The sequence below is a fragment of the Balaenoptera physalus genome (genome assembly GCF_965194825.1).
Source record: "Balaenoptera physalus genome assembly, chromosome: 16".
Taxonomy (NCBI): domain Eukaryota; kingdom Metazoa; phylum Chordata; class Mammalia; order Artiodactyla; family Balaenopteridae; genus Balaenoptera; species Balaenoptera physalus.
In genome coordinates, this window is record NC_138898.1 from 55,413,834 (window position 1) to 55,431,844 (window position 18,011).

Consider the following 18,011-nt stretch of genomic DNA (forward strand, 5'->3'; position numbering starts at 1 on the left):
CTTCCAGGCTGAACTCTGCGGTACTGATGTGTCTCTCTGACCTCCAGGGGAAGGAGGTGATCGAGCATTACCTGAACGAGCTCATCTCCCAGGGCACCTCTCACATTCCCCGGTGGACACCTGCCCCAGTCCCTGAGGAGGACACCCACTCCCAGGCTGGGCTGAGGGATCCTGGCTCCCTGGAGGTCTGCGGGCCTGGCAGCGCCCAGGGCCCTGCTCCCGAGATGGTCAGTACTGATGGTAGGTCTCAGCCAGCCAGCCGGGTCTGTTCTGGGCTCTGCAGCGTGTTTGCTCACTCTTGGGGGGAGGAGGTAGGGGTGGGGAGAGTTGCCAAGGGTCCCCTTGGTGTTGGGACTCAGCTTCCTCCCTCTCCCGGCTGCTTTGCCTTCTCTGTGCTCCAGCCCAAGAGCCAGAAGTGACTTATTTCTAGATCAGGAATTGACTGATCTGGTGCCTGAGGGCTTTCCTCTGTTTTATTCCTTTCTTCTGTTTTATTAATATTCTATATTAAATGAGTAATGCATGATCATGGTAGAAAAAAAATTGAAACTGCTCAGAAGATGTGAAGTAGGAAGTAAGACTCCTTTCCTCTTACTTGAGGCAACTACAGTTTTTCCTGAAATTATCTATATACGTACATAATATGCACACACATGTGTATACACTCATACACACATGTGTAACCTACATTGAACAAATGAGAGCATATATACCTTCCATTCGATATTTTGCTTTTTTTTCACTTACTAATGTTGCTTGAACAGCTTTTTGTATCAGTGCATGTGTCTTGGCACTTTGCAGTATTTTGTGGTGTGGTTGCACCATTATTTATTTATTAATAAAGATTGATTATTTATTATTTTAGTTTTTTTTTAGCTAGTCTCCAATTGATGGACATGTAGATTGTTTCCATTCTTTTTTAAAATACAAATAATGTGGTACCTCTTTGTACTTAAGGTTTTAAAAAATATTTTCATGAGCATATATATATAACACCTAATTGTGAGTTGATTTGCTGAGTCAAATGTTATATGCAACTAAAATTTTGGTAGATTTACCAATTAGGCCTGCAAAGAGGTACAGTAGTTAATGTTCCCACCAAAAATGTGTAGCTGCATCTATTCCGGACTTTACCCCAGCTACCCTGAGACTATTAGTAAATGTTTTAAACTTCTGAAGGGCAAAGAGTGACCAATGGTAGATTAGTGGCCATTTCTTTCTTTATGAGTGAGGTCGTTTTATTTTTTCATGTTTGGCAACTGTTTTTTCTTTTCTTTTTTTTTTTTCTTCTGTGAATTCCTGTTCTTGTCCTATGTCCATTCTCCTGTTTTTCCATCAATTTCTTATTGCCTTGTAAGAGCTCTTTGCATATTAAGGCAATTAGCCCTTTGTCATATTTCAGACTCTCATCGACACGGAAAATATTCACAATATAGTGATAAAGGAAAAAACCTAGGACACACAATTGCACATGCCCCATGAATCCAGTTTTAACCATGTGCACTAATGCCCGCAATGACTGTTTTCTCTTTGGGACCACTGAAGTGTAAGCCCTTGCCTGACACAGAGATATGCCACAAAAATACATCTGGGGCTGTGTTTAGGGAGAACAAAATTCATTTGTTCAACAAATATTTATTCTGCACCAACTATGTGCACTAGATGGCTGCTGTTGTACATATGCTTTTAAAATATTAAATTTTTTTTTTTTTTTTTTTACTGCACTTCTTCTGCCCTTTTCTGTGCGCACACTCTGCGTGTCATGCCCTGTGCCCTCCCCATTTTGCACTAGGCCTTCCCTTCCCTTTCTGTCTGTGCTGTCCACCAGCAGAGCCAGTACTCAGGATGGCTGGAGGGAGGCAGGATCATGCCCCTTCCACCCTGCTCTGTGTCACTGAGCCTTTGTGCTCAGAAGGAGAAAGGGGCCTCACATCTGCCTGGAGGCCGGAAGGAAGCTGGCGTCTACTGCCTCCCTCGTGTTTCCTCCCTCATACCCTCCTTGCCCCCTCCCTGTCTTCAGCATCTCCGCTTCTGACCACTCTGAGGTGTTGCAGGGTCTGGGCGGTCCCTCCACAGCATTCCTCCTGACTCTGTTTACCCAGGAGGCTACTGGTGCAGTTGCCATGACCACCAGCCCTGGGCTTTTTTGTTTTGGCGGGAAACGCTGGGTCCTGCTGCTGGATGTGCAGACATTCTGTTTGTTTTCTTATTGTGCCTTCTGCACACAAAGAACAGTCTATACCCATGAAGGCTGCTCTTTGTGGACCATCTGCACCCAGGGCTGAGATGCTAAGATGCCGAGATGCCTCACCATGCCAGCCTCTGCCACCACAGCAGTTCAGAGTGGGCAACAGGACCTCAGCTCTGAGTCCCGCCTCTAAATGCCAGCACATGCTGACCTCAAACAGCCCAATTGTGCGAGACGGGATTGAACAGTGGGCATGAACCATGCAGCTCCCAGGCTGTATTTTGGAGTCAGGGCTGTGTCTACCCAAAACCTCGAACCCCACAAGGGGGCTGGGAGGTGGGAAGGCAAACAGAACTGGTACTTATCCGCTGCCCCCCTTATGCTGGGCACACCAAAGGCATTTACCTGTTTGAGTTACGGAACCTCTCTTGGCCTCAGTTTTTGTCTTCTCTAAAGTGGGAACAATAGTGACACCCGCCTCCCAGGGCTGTTGGGAGCTGGCTCAGATGACGCATGTCAGTAGACATGAGCTCATATTGTCAATAATCTTCAGAGGGTGGGAATTTTTTTTTTAATTGCAGTATAGTTGATTTACAATGTTTTACAATGATTTTTTTTTAACAACAAAAAATGATTTATTTGCAACACAGCCCAGTCCCCATCATTTCAATACAGCACGGGAGTAGGAAAGAGTCACACTGCAAGCATCACACTGCCAAGCTGCTGTACAGCAAAATGACTCAGTTATACACATATGAATTCTTTTTTTAATATTCTTCTCCAATATGGTTTATCCTAGGAGACTGGATATACTTCCCTGTGCTGTACAGTAGGACCTTGTTGTTTATCCATTCTAAATGTAATAGTTTGCATCTACCAACCCCAAATTCCCAGTCTATCCCTCTCCCTTTCCCCCTCCCCCTGGCAACCACAAGTCTTTTCTCTATGTCTGTGAGTCTGTTTCTGTTTTGTAGATAGGTTCATTTGGGTCATATTTTAGATTCCACATATAAGTGATATCATATGGTATTTTTCTTTCTCTTTCTGACTCACTTCACTTAGTAAGATAATCTCTAGTTGCATCCATGCTGCTGCAAATGGCATTATTTTGTTCTTTTTTATGGCTGAGTAATATTCCATTGTATATATATACCACATCTTTATCCAACCATCTATTGATGGACATTTAGGTTGTTTCCATATCTTGGCTATTGTGAATAGTGCTGCTGTGAACATAGGGGTGCATGTATCTTTTTGAATTACAGTTTTGTCTGGGTATATGCCCAGGAGTGGGATTGCTGGATCATATGATAACTCTGTTTTTAGTTTTCTGAGGAAGTTCCATACTGTTTTCCATAGTGGCTATATCAACTTACATTCCCAGAGGGTAGGAATTATCTTGATTTCTGAGGGTCAAAGGGACATATCACTCAGCACAGTGAGATCCAGGCTTGCCCCAGCATGAGTTTTTAGAATCACCTTGGAAATGGGTTGGAAACACTAGAAGATCTGAAGACCAGTGGCTATTTGGTGAAAGGGTCACTGTGCGCTTGGAGCTACGTTTTGGATTCAAGGTGGCCAGTAAGGCAAGGGTTTCAGAAAGGGTAGACCATGCAGCATCTCCTGCTTGTCCTGAACCCCCTTTTCTCCTCCAGGGGACAAGCTGGATGCGGACTACATTGAGAGGTGCCTGGGCCATCTCACACCCATGCAGGAGAGCTGCCTGATCCAGCTGCGGCATTGGTTGCAGGAGACCCACAAAGGCAAGGTGGGTCAGGGCTGGGGCTGTAGCCTCAGGCACGGGGGGAGGAAGGGCCAGGTAAGTAAGTCTGTGTAATTAGCAATGCTGGACACTTCTATTTTGCCTTCTTTTATTATATCCTGTCTCATGCATTCTGTACGTAGCACTGATAGCATGGTTTCCCATCCTCGGCATAGTTGACATTTGAGGACGGACAGTTCTTTAAGGGGGGCCGTCCTGTGCACCATAGGGCATTGGGCAGTGTCCCTGGACCCCACCATGAGAGGTCAGGAGCTCTTCTTCCCCAGCTGTGACAACCAAAAGTGGCTCCAGACATCGCCAATGTCCCCTGGGGAGCACAGTCACCACACAGTCACCGTGTCACCACACAGTCACCGTGCTCACACAAAACCATGCATACTGTTCTTTTCTAAGAGATTTAATGATTTGCGAGGGTTGATTCTTGACTGCACATGGACTTTGCCTTTAGACTCTAAGCCCCACACATGAGTGTCCACCATGCATGGAGGTCCCAATCACGGGCCTGACCTTCAGCTCTGTTGAATAAGAGCTTCCAGCCTAGTCGTGAGTTGCTTGCCCTTCCTCCCCTCCCCGCACCGGGGGGCAGACAAGGGAGTTACTTTAGTGTTGGGCTGGGATGTAACCTGTTTGCCTGTTTCCTCACCTGTAAAATGGGTACAATGTGAGCACACCCCCTGCCCCCGGAGTGAATTACAAGGGACAATCCACTCCGTGTCTGGCTCAGCACAGCACTCAGGAAAGTGCACTTTTTATGGGGGCTGGCTTTCCCTTGACTGTTGATACTTGCCTGAGGGAAGGAAGGAGAGTGGTGGGCTTTAGCTTGAGCTTGTCACCTCTGCATGTTAGTTAGAGTCTGGGTTATATGTGTTAGGAATGCAGATTGAATCAACCAGACAGAAAAAGCAGGGGTAGGGGTTTAATTGGCTCATATAACAAACTGTTAAGTGGGGTGTGTTAGTTTCCTGGGGCTGCTGAAACAAAATACCATAGACTGTGTGGCTCAAAGCAACAGAAAGTTATTCTCACAGTTCTGAAGGCCAGATGTCTGAAATCAAAGTGTCTACAGGGTTGGTTCCTTCTGGAGGCTGGGTGGGTTGGGGGGAATCCGTTCCAGTCCTCTCTCCTCGCTTCTGATGGCTGTCAGCAGTCCTTGGCGTGTAGATACGTCACTTCCAGTCTCTGCCTTTGTCTTCACGTGGCCTTCTCCCCTCTTTACATTCTGTGTCTGTGTCCAAATTTCCCTCTTATAATAAGGACAGCAGACATTGGAGTAGGGTGCCCCCTAATAGAGTATGACCTCGTCTTTACTAATTACTTCTACAGAGACCCTATCTCCAAATAAAGTCACATTCCGAGGTTCTGGGTGGACATGTTCTTGGTGGGACACCATTCAGCTGACCACACAGCCTGTCTCAGGGATGTCCCGAACCAGGACTTTTTTTTTTTTAATATTTATTTATTTATTTGGCTGCACCGGGTCTTGGTTGCAGCATGCAGGATCTTGTTAGTTGTGGCACGCGGGATCTTTAGTATGTGGGATCTAGTTCCCTGACTACGGATCGAACCCGGGCCCCCTGCATTGGGAGTGCAGAGTCTTAGCCACTGGACCACCAGGGAAGTCCCACAGAACCAGGACTTAAATGCTGTTGGGACCCCTTAGTTCTTGTATCCGTTTATGTCTGCTTCATCCCCTCAGACACGCTTCCTTGTTGAGCTTGGATCTGTGGCTGCTTACAGCTTTCAGTCTCCCCTTTGCCTCCGTAGAGAAAGGGATTCATGCCCCTTTCTTCAGATGTAAAATTGTCTAAACGCTCTGACTGGCCTGGCATGGATTTAGTCCACCGGAGGCCATGGGAGTGGGGTCCTGTGATTGGCAACGCTAACTAAAACCACCGTTGGTGTTGGGAAGGGGGCAGGAAAAGCAGTTCCCCAAGAGAAAAGAGATGTCACCCCCAGCACAGGAGGGGGAGGTTAGGAAGCCCAAACACAGACATTCACTGCAATCCACCCTTGGCTGCATCGTGGTTGAGTGTAACGTCTTTGTCAGATAAGACAGGAGACTCATTTTCCAGTTTCACCGCCCGGCTTAGGGAATTCCATGCTAAAGGCTTTCTCCTCCTTCTCTTCTCAGATCCCCAAAGACGAGCACATCCTTAGGTTCCTGCGGGCTCGAGACTTCCACCTGGACAGGGCCCGGGAGATGCTGTGCCAGTCCTTGAGCTGGCGAAAGCGGCACCAGGTGGACCTCCTCCTTCAGACCTGGCGACCCCCTGCCCTCCTGGAGGAGTTCTATGCAGGGGGCTGGCACTACCAGGACATAGGTGCGTCTCTTTACCTACATAACATGGAGTGTACACTTGGGTCACTGTCGAATGCACGTTGAATGCCCCTTTTCATCTTAGCATCTTATTATTTTTCCTTTTGGCTCTTCTGGGCATCTGGAGATGCCTTTGAGGTGACAACCCAGCCGTGAAGGCGGAGCTGGAATAGACGTTTGGGCTGGAGACAAGCTGTTTCTCCCAGGGGCTGGGTCAGCCCACCATTACTTTTGGGCTGCATTAATACTGACTGAATTAGTGTCCTGGGACTGCCTTAGCAGATTACCACAGACTGGGTGGCTTAAAGCAATAGCAATTTATCCTCTCATTGTTCTGGAGGCTAGAAGTCCAAAATCAAAGTGTCAGCAAGTCAGTGCTCCCTCCGAAGGCTCTGGGGGAGATCCTTCCTGCCTCTTCCAGCTTCTGGTGGCCTCAGGTGTTCCTTGGCTTGTGGCCATGTCACCCCAATCTCTGCATCTGTCTTCACACAGCCTCCCCTCTCGGTATCTCTCTGTGTCCTCTCCTCATCTTTTAAAGACCCCGGGTCACTGGATTTAGGGCCCACACTGATACAGCATGATTTCATCTTGAGATCCTTAAGTAATCACATCAGCAAAGACCCTATTTCCAAATAATGTCACATTCTGAGGTTCTGAATGGACATGAACTTTGGGGAGGACACTATTCAACCCACTACAAATATCATCTCTGGATTTTTGTATTAATCTGCCATTGACGCCAGCGCCTGTTATGCTTTTCAATGTCCTTTAGTTAAAAATTCATATGTGTTGATTAGGGCAAGTGCTTGAGTCTCCTGAAGAACCGGTTGACACGCTTGCTTTCAATATACAGTCGGTCTGTGTTATTCATGGATTCTGTATTTGTGAATTTGCCTACTCACTAAAATTTATTTGTAACTCCCAAATCAATACTCAGGGCGCTTTCACTGTCCTTCACGGACAGAGTGACGAAAAATCCGTGTCACCCGACGTGCACATCCATCCCCGGCTGAAGTTGAACAAGTGTCCTTCTGCCTCCTTGTTTCAGCTCCTACTGTAAATGAGTATCCTTTCTGCAGCCTGTTTAGTGCCATTTTTTTTTTCGCATTTTGTGCTTTTTTGCGTTGATTTCGCATCGTGCAGAAGCACTGTGTTCCTAAGTGCAAGAAGGCTGTGATGCACCTTATGGAGAAAATTCATGTCAGATAAACTCCATTCAGGCACGAGTTACACTGCTGCTGGCCATGCGTTCAATGTTAATGAATCAACAATGTAAATTAAACAAGGTGTCCTCAAATAGAAACACACGCAGGACAAAGTTACATACTGATCGATCGACTGACAAAAATGTCACGACCAGAGGCTGGTGGAAACTTAACCTCCTACTCCCCCGTTAGAAGCAGTGGTTCTGAGTTCCTTGATTCAGTGTTCGAGGTGACTTTATAGAAATTAACTACCGCAAATAACAAGAATTGATTGTACATATATAATATATATGAAGGATTATGTAAAAGTATGTAATTCTGTTTCCCTTTTGTCCTCCACTTGCTCGGCCCCGCCCCAAAGATGGCCGCCCCCTGTACATCCTGCGTCTGGGCCACATGGACACCAAGGGCTTGATGAAGGCCGCGGGGGAGGAGGTGCTGCTGCAGCATGTGAGTTGGGGTCCCCGCTCCTGGGAGCCCCCGGGGTTGCCTGCGGCTGGAGCAGCCAAGTGAACATTCGCCAGCACCTTCTCTGCCTTCCAGGTTCTTTGCGTCAATGAGGAAGGACAGAAGCGGTGTGAAGGGAACACAAAACAGTTTGGCCGTCCCATCAGGCAAGAACCCAGGCAAACTCCCCCAAACAGTAAAAACAGCCAAAGTGCACTGGGCATGGATGCCGTGCCAGGCAGCCTGCTAGATGCTTTACGGAAATGTCCTCACCTAATTCTTACAGTGACCCTACGAGGCAGGGACTCTCAGCATCCCTGTTCTTTATGGAGGGGAAACTGAGGCTCGGAGTGGTGAGGTCATCCAAGGCTGCTGAGCGGGGAAGGGGCAGAGCTGGAGTTTGAACCGGGTCCCATCTGGCTCGGGCTCACGGACTTTCTCCCCGTGCCATGCAGCCTCCTGGACTTGGCTTTTCGAGACCAGCTCTCCCACCCCAAGAGCCACCCTGCCAGTCTCCCAGGCAGGCGGACCTCGCAGGTGTCATGGCACATCCAGTGACCCACCGCCTCCTCGGGCTGCCCCAAACTCCTATTCCTGAGCTGAGTTTCCCACACCAGTCCTTACGGTGGCATTGCCCCCAAAGGCACTTAACCTTTCTGAGCTGTGGCTTCCGCTTCTGTAAACCCTTCCTAGGGTTTCTTTATGGCTTATCAAAAACAATGACTTAATGGGAATTCCCTGCCAGTCTAGTGGTTAGCACTCGGCGCTTTCAGTGCTGGGGCCCGGCTTCAATCCCTGGTCAGGGAACTAAGATCCCGCAAGCCATGACTTTAAGAGGTGATGCAAACACCACATAGCACTTCCTGTGTAGCAGGGACTCTTCCAAGCTCCTTGAGTCATGTCACCCTACCACAGCCTACAAGGGAGGGACAGGCAGGACCTGCTACTGAAGTTTTTATCCTGAACTATCCTGATCTTTGTGCAAATTAAGTTCCTTTGCTATTTAGAGCTTTCCTAAAGGGGCGTCCATTGGGGTTGGAGTGGGGAATCGATCAATCAGCATCCTGGCCAGAAGCGGAATGCCCCCCAGATGGCTCAGATGACAGGGTGTCATGAAGGCACTCCTAGGAGTGGGTGGGCAAGGTGAAGGGAATGAAGCTGATGGACAGGCTCTCAGGGACCACTTGCTGCAGCCAAACAGTCATTTTCCTAATGAATTGGTTCTAATGAAATGGAGGCACAAAGAGGTTAAGTAACTTAGCCAAAGCCACACAGCACATGCCAGAGCTGGGATCTGAACCCAGGCCATCTGGCTCTGGAGTGTGTGCTCTATTTAGCAGTCAGCATCTTCTCAGCAATTAGTAGTAAAAACTGGCTTTTAATGAGCATGTGCTATGTGCCTGTCCTTGCAGAGAGCTTTACATAGACCATCTCATTCAATCCTAACAGTGGATGAGATGGGGACTGTTACTGTGATTGCCGCTGTCCTGATGAGGAAGTTGCCCGTGTCACACGGCTCTCAGGCACTTGAATTTGGGTGCTTAGCCTCGGTGTGCACACTCAGAACCTCCATGCCACGTGGCCTCCCCATGATGGCAGGGTCCACAAGAGTGCCCTGTGGTCCCTGCCCCTTCCGCTCCCAGCGCTGCCTTACTGAGCCTCTCCCTCCATCCCTGTCTGTGGGCCCCCAGGTCCCTGAGGATGGTGTTGGGGGCCCTGGGAGGTGGCCGAGCGAGGTGGAGTGAGGGGGCCTCTTTGTCGCAGCTCCTGGACCTGCCTGGTGGACCTGGAGGGTCTCAGCCTGCGGCACCTGTGGCGGCCGGGGATAAAGGCCTTGCTGCGCATGATCGAGGTGGTGGAGGACAATTATCCTGAGACCCTGGGCCGGCTGCTCATCGTGCGAGCCCCCCGCGTCTTCCCTGTGCTCTGGACGCTGGTAAGAGAGAGCAGGAGGCTGAGACGGGAGGGGGTCCCTCTGTGAGCTGCTCCGCCCGATTATCCTGCATCGTTTCCTCTAATGACCAGCTTTATGGAGATATAATTCATTTCCCATAAAGTTCACCCTTTGGGGAGTTCCCTGGTGGCCTAGTGGTTAGGATTCTGGGCTTTCACTGCCCTGACCCGGGTTCAGTCCCTGGTCGGGTAACTGAGATCCTGTAAGCCACGTGGCGCAGCCAAAAAAAAATCAAAAACAAACAAAAAGTTCACCCTTTTAAAGTATAGAATTCAGTGGTTTTTAGTATACTCACAGAGTTGTGCAACCATCACCACCAGATAGTTCTAGAACATTTTCATCACCCCAAAAAGGAAGCCCCGTCCCCATTAGCAGTTCCTCCCCATTCCTCCCGCCAGCCCCCTGCAACCACTCATCTACTTTCTGTCTCTGTGGATTTGCCTGTTCTAGCTATTTCATGTAAGTGGAATCATACAATATGAGGCTTTTTGTGTCTAATTTCTCTCACTTAGCATAATGATTTCAGGTTCATCCATGTTGTAGCAAGAATCAGTTCTTCATTCCTTTTCATGTCTGGATAATATTCCATTGTATGGGTGGACCACATTTTACATATCTACTGTCCTGCTTCGTGGACGGGAGAGCCACACTTAGAATTGTATAACGTTCCTGGGACTCCTGTGAGCTGATTCCGAAGAGCGTTGGGATCCTGTGCTATTGGGATTTTAAAACTTTTTGCCCACAACCCACTTTATGTTGCCACCTGGTCCCCTCGTGTGGCTCGTGCCTACACACACACACACACACACACACACACACACACCCGAAACAACAGATTCTCAAGTGACGGTGATCGTAACTATTTACAGCATGCTCTTCGCTGTTCTTTTCTAGTCCACTCCACTCCAGATAGGCTAGTCACAGTACCAAGTTGATTTCACAGCCACTACCGGGTTGTCACTTGCAGCTGAAAACCACTGCCCCGAGGCCTTGCTCCCGAAGTGTGGTCTGCAGGCCAGAGCAATGTCAGGTCCCTCTCCATCCTACAGACTCGGAGTCAGCATCTTACCGAGTGCCCTCGGGATTCAGTGCCTGGGAAAGCCTGAGAATCTCTGCTGTACCTAGAGGTTCAATCAGGGTAGATTTGTGAGTTGAAAGTTAAATGGATTCAGTGTTTTACTAAGCGCCTGCTGTGTGCCAGGCACCTCTCCAGGCCCTGGGGATGCAGAGTGTGTACCCCTGTGTCACGGGGTGTGTGTGGGAGAGAAACCCGATAGCCCCATGTGAGTAACTGCTTCACGATGCCCTGTGACATGGGCTTGGGGACGTTCAGGGTTCTTGGGGAGACTAAGTCAGGGGGCGATGGGGGTGTATAATTTAGATTGGGGAGCTGAAGACGCTTCCACTGAGAAGGTGACATGGGTTGAGACCTGAGGAAGGAGTGGGAGTCAAGCGGGAGAAGGGCGGGAGGAAGGGTGTGGTGGGTAACCTGCACAGCACGGACAAAGAAAGGCCTGGAGGCAGGACCCGGCTGGGTGCTTCTGAGGGACTGAAAATCCAGTGGCCAGAGGAGGCTGGGAAGATGCTCAGGGCCCAGTGCCTGCTGAGTCCAGGCTGTGGCGAAGATGGGACCTTGTCCTGGGGCAGTAGGGAGCCATGGCAGGACTGTTGGAGGAGAGGACATGAGCAGACTTCTGGGGCAGAAGGTTCCCTAGCTTCTGGGCTGCTTTACAGCTCTGCTGGGGATGGGCTGGGGAGCAGGAGCTGTGGGAGGCACAGGCAGTATCTGCTGCTGTAGCATTTTATCTTGAAATATCCTGATCTTTGTGAAAATTAAGTTTCTTTGCTGTCTGGAGATTTCCTAAGAAGATGCACATCAGGTGCAGGTGGGAGCCAGTCGGTCGGGGTCCTGGACAGAAGCAGATTCACCCAGGTGACTCCAGTGGGGGTGTGACACAACAGAACTCCTCGCAGGGGTGTGGGCAGGATGGGGAGGCCCCAGAGGCTGGCCGCTGCCATAAGCCCTGACTACCCCAGGGCTGGAGGGACACGAGGAGGGAATGTCCTTGTTACCGGAGCCCTGAGAGAGCTGCAGCAGGTGAGGGTGGCGGCTGCCAGGGGCACTGGAGCAGGGAGGGAGCGGGGAAGACGCACCCACTTCCCATCTCCTGCTGCCCCCGCCCCCCTTCCCCCACTGCCCACACCAGATGAAAGCCAGTGCACAGAGCCAGGTTGCTGAGGCCCACAGGGACCACCTCCCGGGGTGGGGGCTGAAGGAGTGTGACCCACGCAGGTGGGATTTCTAGTTCCCAAATGATTTTTTTAAAATATTTATTTGTTTAGGCTGCACCGGGTCTCAGCTGCAGCACACGGGGTCTTTGTTGCAGCATGTTTAGTTGCGGCATGCAGACTTCTCAGTTGCAGCATGCATGTGGAATCTAGTTCCCCGACCAGGGATTGAGCCCAGGCCCCCTGCATTGGGAGCACGGAGTCTTACCCACTGCACCACCAGGGAAGTCCCCTAAATGATCTTTTGCCTGTGGCATTCCTTGCTGAATTGGCTTGTGCTCTACTGTGCTAAGTGCCTTCCTCCCTCCCTCCCGCCTCCCTCCCTCCCTTCCTTCCTTCCTTCCTTCCCCAACTATTTCCTGAGTCAGACACCACCCCAGTATTGGGATGCCATGAAAAACCAGATTGATGTGCAGCTTAGAGCTTGGTGTTGAAATACTTTCAATCTGGGATAAACAAAACATGGTCATCCACACAATGGAATATTATTCAGCCATGAAAAGGGAGTTCTTTTGTTTTCTTTTTTATGTTTTTAATTAATTTTTATCGGAATATAGTTGATTTACAGTGTTGTGTTAGTTTCTGCTGTACAGCAAAGTGAATCAGTTGTACATATACGTATATCCACTCTTTTTTAGATTCTTTTCCCATATAGGTCTTTACAGAGTATTGAGTAGAGTTCCCTGTGCTATACAGTAGGTTCTTATTAGTTATCTATTTTAAATATAGTAGTGTGTATATGTCAATCCCAATCTCCCAATTTATCCCTCCCCCACCATTTCCCCCTTCGTAACCATAAGTTTGTTTTCTACATCTGTGACTCTGCTTCTGTTTTGTAAATAAGTTCATCTGTACCACATTTTTAGATTCCACATACAAGTGATATATTTGTCTTTCTCTCTTACTTCACTCAGTATGACAATCTCTAGGTGACAAGGGAGTTCTGACTCATGCCACAACGTGGTTGAACCTTGAAAACATGACGCTCAGTGAAAGAAGCCAGTCACAAAAGGCCACATGTTGTGTCATCCCATTTCTATGAAATCTCCAGAACAGGCCAAAAAAAAAAAAAAAAAAAAGCATATCGGTGGTTTCCAGGGGCTGAGGGGAAAGGAAAAGGGAGTGACTGCTAACGGGTCTGAGGTTTCCTTTTGGGGGGATGAAAACGTCTTGGAATTCGAGGTGATGGTTGCCCAACATAGTGAAAGAACTAAAAGCCATCGAATTGTTCACTTTAAAATGGTTAACTCTATGTTCTGTGAATTTCACTTCAATTAAAAAAAAAGACCATGTTCCATCTTGCCTCATCTCCCCCTCTCAGATCAGCCCCTTCATCAATGAGAACACCAGACAGAAGTTCCTCATCTACAGCGGCAGCAATTATCAGGGCCCTGGAGGCCTTGTCGACTACCTGGACAAAGAAGTGATCCCTGACTTCCTCGGGGGAGAGTGCCTGGTAAGGCCCCAGCGGGCCCTGTGCTTATGGGCACGGGGAGGGTCTGTGGCCTGGGAGAGGCAGGGCTGCCGATGGAAGGAGGCGGGAGGAGGGCAGGCCCTTTGTTTGTGCTCTGACCTGGGGAGGGCCTTGCTGGCTCTTTGGGGCAGAGCTTGTCCTCTCTGAAGGAGGGGCCTGACCTTCGTTCTTTCATACATAGTGAGCGAAACAGAAGTTTCCCAAAAGCTCAGAGACCAGGCCAGGCAAAGGCTTACCCCTCTGTATTCCCATCCAGGACGTTGCTAGGCAGCAGTTAGAGTTTAGCTGCTGGCTTTGCACCCTCTGCTGCAAGGGGAGGGGATTCAAATGTCCCAGCGGCCTGAACCCCAGAGCTGGTGTACCCAAAGGGACTTATCCCTAACCCACAGCTTCATGGCAGGCGATGATCAGGAAACTGCTTCCAGGGGAGGCGGCCCCAGACCCCCTTTTTCCCCCCAGACCACTTTTATTGCCTGCCCTGGGGGGTGAGATGATAGGCAGGGGTGACCCTATCTCATGACTGTGGGAGGGCAGGCCTTTTCCTTTCTCCAACAGAAATCTCAAACAGCAAGCTTTCATGATTTCAGGGTAAAGAGAGACGTTTCCTAGGAATTTTGCCAAGCTTACCCAGGCCTCCCCAATGGTCAGAATATGTATGCATGTTATAAGTGTGGCTTCAGGGGTCACAGAGCACCTTTCTGTGGGTCAGCCAGGCCTGGCTGGGCCCTGACTGTCTCTGGTGTCTTTGTCCCCCAGTGTAACGTCCCTGAAGGAGGGCTGGTCCCTAAGTCCCTCTATCTGACGGAAGAGGATCAGGAACACAGAGATCAGCTGCGGCAGTGGAGACAGACCTACCAGGCGGCCAGTGTGCTCCGTGCGGCCCCGCATGAGGTGCCGGGGTCCTGGCCTGGGAGGGCCTGCTGGGCTGGGTGTCATCTTAGGTCAGGGACCCCGAAGTGGGGTCTGAGACGAGGGTTCTTGTGCCAGTGATTTGCAGAGGCTGAGGGCTCAGGAGAAACCTGTAAGGAGGGCGGGGGCAGAAGCTAAGCCAAGAGCCGGTTTCAGCCACCGTCTAGCCCAGCCTGATCCACGAGGAGAGCATGGCTGGGGGCCAGGCTTTTGTACCCTCACATCAGTCAGTCATTGGCTGTGGGTCACCCTGCTTCAGGGTGGATCCTACCGGGCATTTCAGACAGAGGTGGGTCTGTTTGTCCAGAGCAATTCTTGGACTTGGGGTCAGGGCTGAGGGAATGGAGACTGGGGTGGGCACCCACACCCCTGCAGCCCACTTCCCCACCCCAGCCCCCGCCAGACTGGACGTTCAGACCTCACCTGTCACCTGTCCCCACGTAGGTCACAGTGGAGATTCTGGAGAGGGAGTCAGTCATCACCTGGGACTTTGACATCCTGCAAGGGGACGTGATGTTCAGTCTGTACCACACCAAGCAGGCGCCCAAGCCAGGCCCCCGGGAGCCTGGGGCCAGGGCTGGCGGGCAGCTGACAGACAAAGGCTGGGCCCTGGGTGCAGATTACAGCCGTGTGGAGGCCCCCCTCATCTGCCGGGAAGGGGAGAGCATCCAGGTTCTGTGTTTTTTTTTTTTTAATTTATTTATGTATTTATTTTTTTGCCCGTGTTGGGTGTTCGTTGCTGTGCGCGGCTTGTCTCTAGTTGCGGCGAGTGGGGGCTACTCCTCCGTTGCGGTGCGCGGGCTTCTCATTGTGGTGGCTTCTCTTGTTGCGGAGCACGGGCCCTAGAGTGCGTGGGCTTCAGTAGTTGCAGTGTGCAGGCTCTAGGGCGCATGGGCTTCATTAGCTGTGGCTCGCAGGCTCTAGAGCGCAGGCTCAGTAGTTGTGGCGCACGGGCTTAGTTGCTCTGAGGCATGTGGGATCTTCCCGGACCAGGGATCGAACCCGTGTCCCCTGCACTGGCAGGTGGATTCTTAACCACTGCGCCACCAGGGAAGTCCCCAGGTTCTGTTTTTTGGTTCATTTATTCATTCATCACTCAGGACTGAGTGTCCACTGTGCGCTGGGTTCTGGGGATACAGCAATGGACAAACTGGACCTGGTCTCTGCCCTCAGAGACCCTGCGGGACAGTTGGGGAGAAAGACAGATTCTGGCAGGACCCCATCCTCAGAATCCCGAGACTCTTGTCAAAGATGCAGGTTGCTGGGGCCCACAGCAGGAGGGCCGGCTCAGAACCTCTGGGCGTGGGGCCTGGTGTCTGTATCCCTCACCTCTCACCGTGATTCCTTATGCACAAGTTTTCAGAACCCAGGCAGCAGAGAATCTGTAGGTCTGGGAACAGCACTCGGACGTGTCACCAGAACATGAGCCACCCCTGCTGACCCCCACATTCTCCATGAGGCCGGTGCTTGCAGGTCAAACATCACCGGCCTCAAACACACACGCACACATGCACGCACTGGCGAGCAGTGCAGATCTTACTGGAGGCTTCCTAAGGGAATTGAGCAGACAGCTGTCACATCATACACCAGCACCCCCACCCCCAGGGTCCCACTGAACATCCCAGCCCTTTTTCAAAGTTGCTCTTCTTATAAAAACTAACACCCTCCTTTCTTGCTGTCCCTCTGCCCTCAACAAACTCTAAGCACATTTAAGCTCCCTTTCCAGGTCTCAATTTGTAAATCCCACTCGGCAGGACAAGAGCCCAACAAAATCCAGGTGTTTAACCAAACCACACCTCTGTTGTCCTATAGGCGCACCCCCTAGGCCTCGACCCCCACCCCCCATCCCGATTAAGAGGAAGGCTCTCAATTGCCAGGGATATGGGGTAACAGCAGAGGGGAAGCAAAGGTGGCTTTGGGACACCCCAAAAGGAAGGGTTTGCTGGTGGACTGGTTTAGAAAGGGGCTCCTGTCTCCTGGTGGACCAGGGCCTCAGGCGTGTGGCTGCTGTGTTTCAGGGCTCCCACGTGACCCAGTGGCCTGGCGTCTACCTGCTCCAGTGGCAAATGCACAGCGCCCCTGGCCACATGGCCTGCAGCCTCCCGGGCGTGGAGGATGTCCTGATGGCCCTGCACAGCCCTGGCCCCAGGTGCAAACTCCTCTACTACTACGAGGTGCTGGCGTCTGAGGACTTCAGGTACGAGGGGCCCCGGACTCCCCTCCAGGCCAGGCCCACAGCACACCTGAGGCCACTTTCTTCTGGGCTAGGGACACTGGATTCACCTCCTCTACTTGCCCTCAAGCTTCTCCAGGGGTGGGGCCCTGGCATGGGTGTTGTTAAACTTGCCAGTGGCTCAGCACCTTTTCATGAGCCATCAGATCACTATGCTGCTTCAGCCTCAGCTGCAGAACCTTCCCTTCAAATGAAACGATGGACAGAAGCCTAACATACCAGATTGATTGGTGGGGGGAGAAGGGGAGCCTAAGCCCTCCTATTTGTACCTCCCCTCACTCCTAGAATTCCATAAAACTGGGTTTGGACTGCTCTAGAACATTCTAGAATAATGCCTCACAGACGACTCTCTCCAAGTGTTGCTGTCAGAGGGACAGGGAAGTGTAGTGGTTAAGACCTCCAGCACTTCCTGGTTGCTCTGTGACCTCAGGCAAGTCACTTTAGTTCTCTGAGCCCCAACTGTTAAATAGGAGCCCCTACGTCATGGGGTTGTCCTGAGGAAGAGATGGTTGGGGAAAGCCTGCCCTTCACCTGAGCATACAGTAAGCACTCAATAGTGGTTTCTTCCAGACCTTGTGTTTTATCTTTTAAAAACAAGTGTGATCTTGCATCCTGCTTCGTGATATATCTGTGTAGTTTCCTTCTAAAAATGACGCTTTAAATTCTTTACCAATGAGTAAATTTGAGGCTCCAAGAGGGCATTGAGTCTGGACCCATATGCAAGGCAGAGCTCCAGGGATCCTAGGGGCACATGCAGATGGCACAGGAAATGCTGGACCTGGGAATTCCCTGGCGGTCCAGTGGTTAGGACTCCGCGCTTTCACTGCCGAGGATGTGGGTTCAATCCTTGGTCGGGGAACTAAGATCCCACAAGCCGTAAGCACACCACCCCCCCAAAAAAGAAAAGAAATGCTGGGCCAGCATCTTTACTCCAAAGGGAGACCCAACAGGGTGTCAGAGGGTGGTGATTCCCTTTGGGAAGCAGCCTGTTTTGGCCATTGGGGCTCAGTGTGGGAGAGAGAGACTGAGGTCCAGAGGGACTCAGACACACAGACACCTGCATCTGGGGGCTGCTGCCTTCGGAAGGGCAGGTGGAGGCTGAGGGGTGGGCCAGACGCTGCTTGCCAGCCTGTCTTGTCTGGTCAGTGTGGTGGAACCTTGCTGCCCTGACCTTCAGTAGTGTCAAGAGAGAACCAGTTCAAGGCTGCTCTC

The 18,011-nt window shown here is 50.7% G+C and overlaps 1 protein-coding gene across 5 annotated transcripts in view; it reads left to right on the plus strand.

Annotated features, from left to right (window-relative positions):
- Nucleotides 1–18,011, plus strand: part of SEC14L5 (SEC14 like lipid binding 5) — a gene marked incomplete at its 3' end in the record, with an annotated part of 41,452 nt that overhangs the window by 18,974 nt on the left and 4,467 nt on the right. For 2 of the 5 annotated variants that reach the window (XR_014254670.1, XM_082429281.1), the window contains exons 5-14: nucleotides 48–240; nucleotides 3,844–3,956; nucleotides 6,103–6,292; nucleotides 7,855–7,943; nucleotides 8,037–8,107; nucleotides 9,705–9,876; nucleotides 13,505–13,639; nucleotides 14,414–14,548; nucleotides 15,011–15,238; nucleotides 16,585–16,763. Coding sequence is in view for 4 of the 5 variants with exons in the window: in XM_082429281.1 (XP_082285407.1) it covers nucleotides 48–240; nucleotides 3,844–3,956; nucleotides 6,103–6,292; nucleotides 7,855–7,943; nucleotides 8,037–8,107; nucleotides 9,705–9,876; nucleotides 13,505–13,639; nucleotides 14,414–14,548; nucleotides 15,011–15,238; nucleotides 16,585–16,763 (1,505 nt within the window). Of the gene's footprint in view, nucleotides 1–47; nucleotides 241–3,843; nucleotides 3,957–6,102; nucleotides 6,293–7,854; nucleotides 7,944–8,036; nucleotides 8,108–9,704; nucleotides 9,877–13,504; nucleotides 13,640–14,413; nucleotides 14,549–15,010; nucleotides 15,239–16,584; nucleotides 17,014–18,011 lie in introns of those variants that run through there. The other 3 variants (XM_082429282.1, XM_082429280.1, XM_082429283.1) reach the window with 2 other exon arrangements.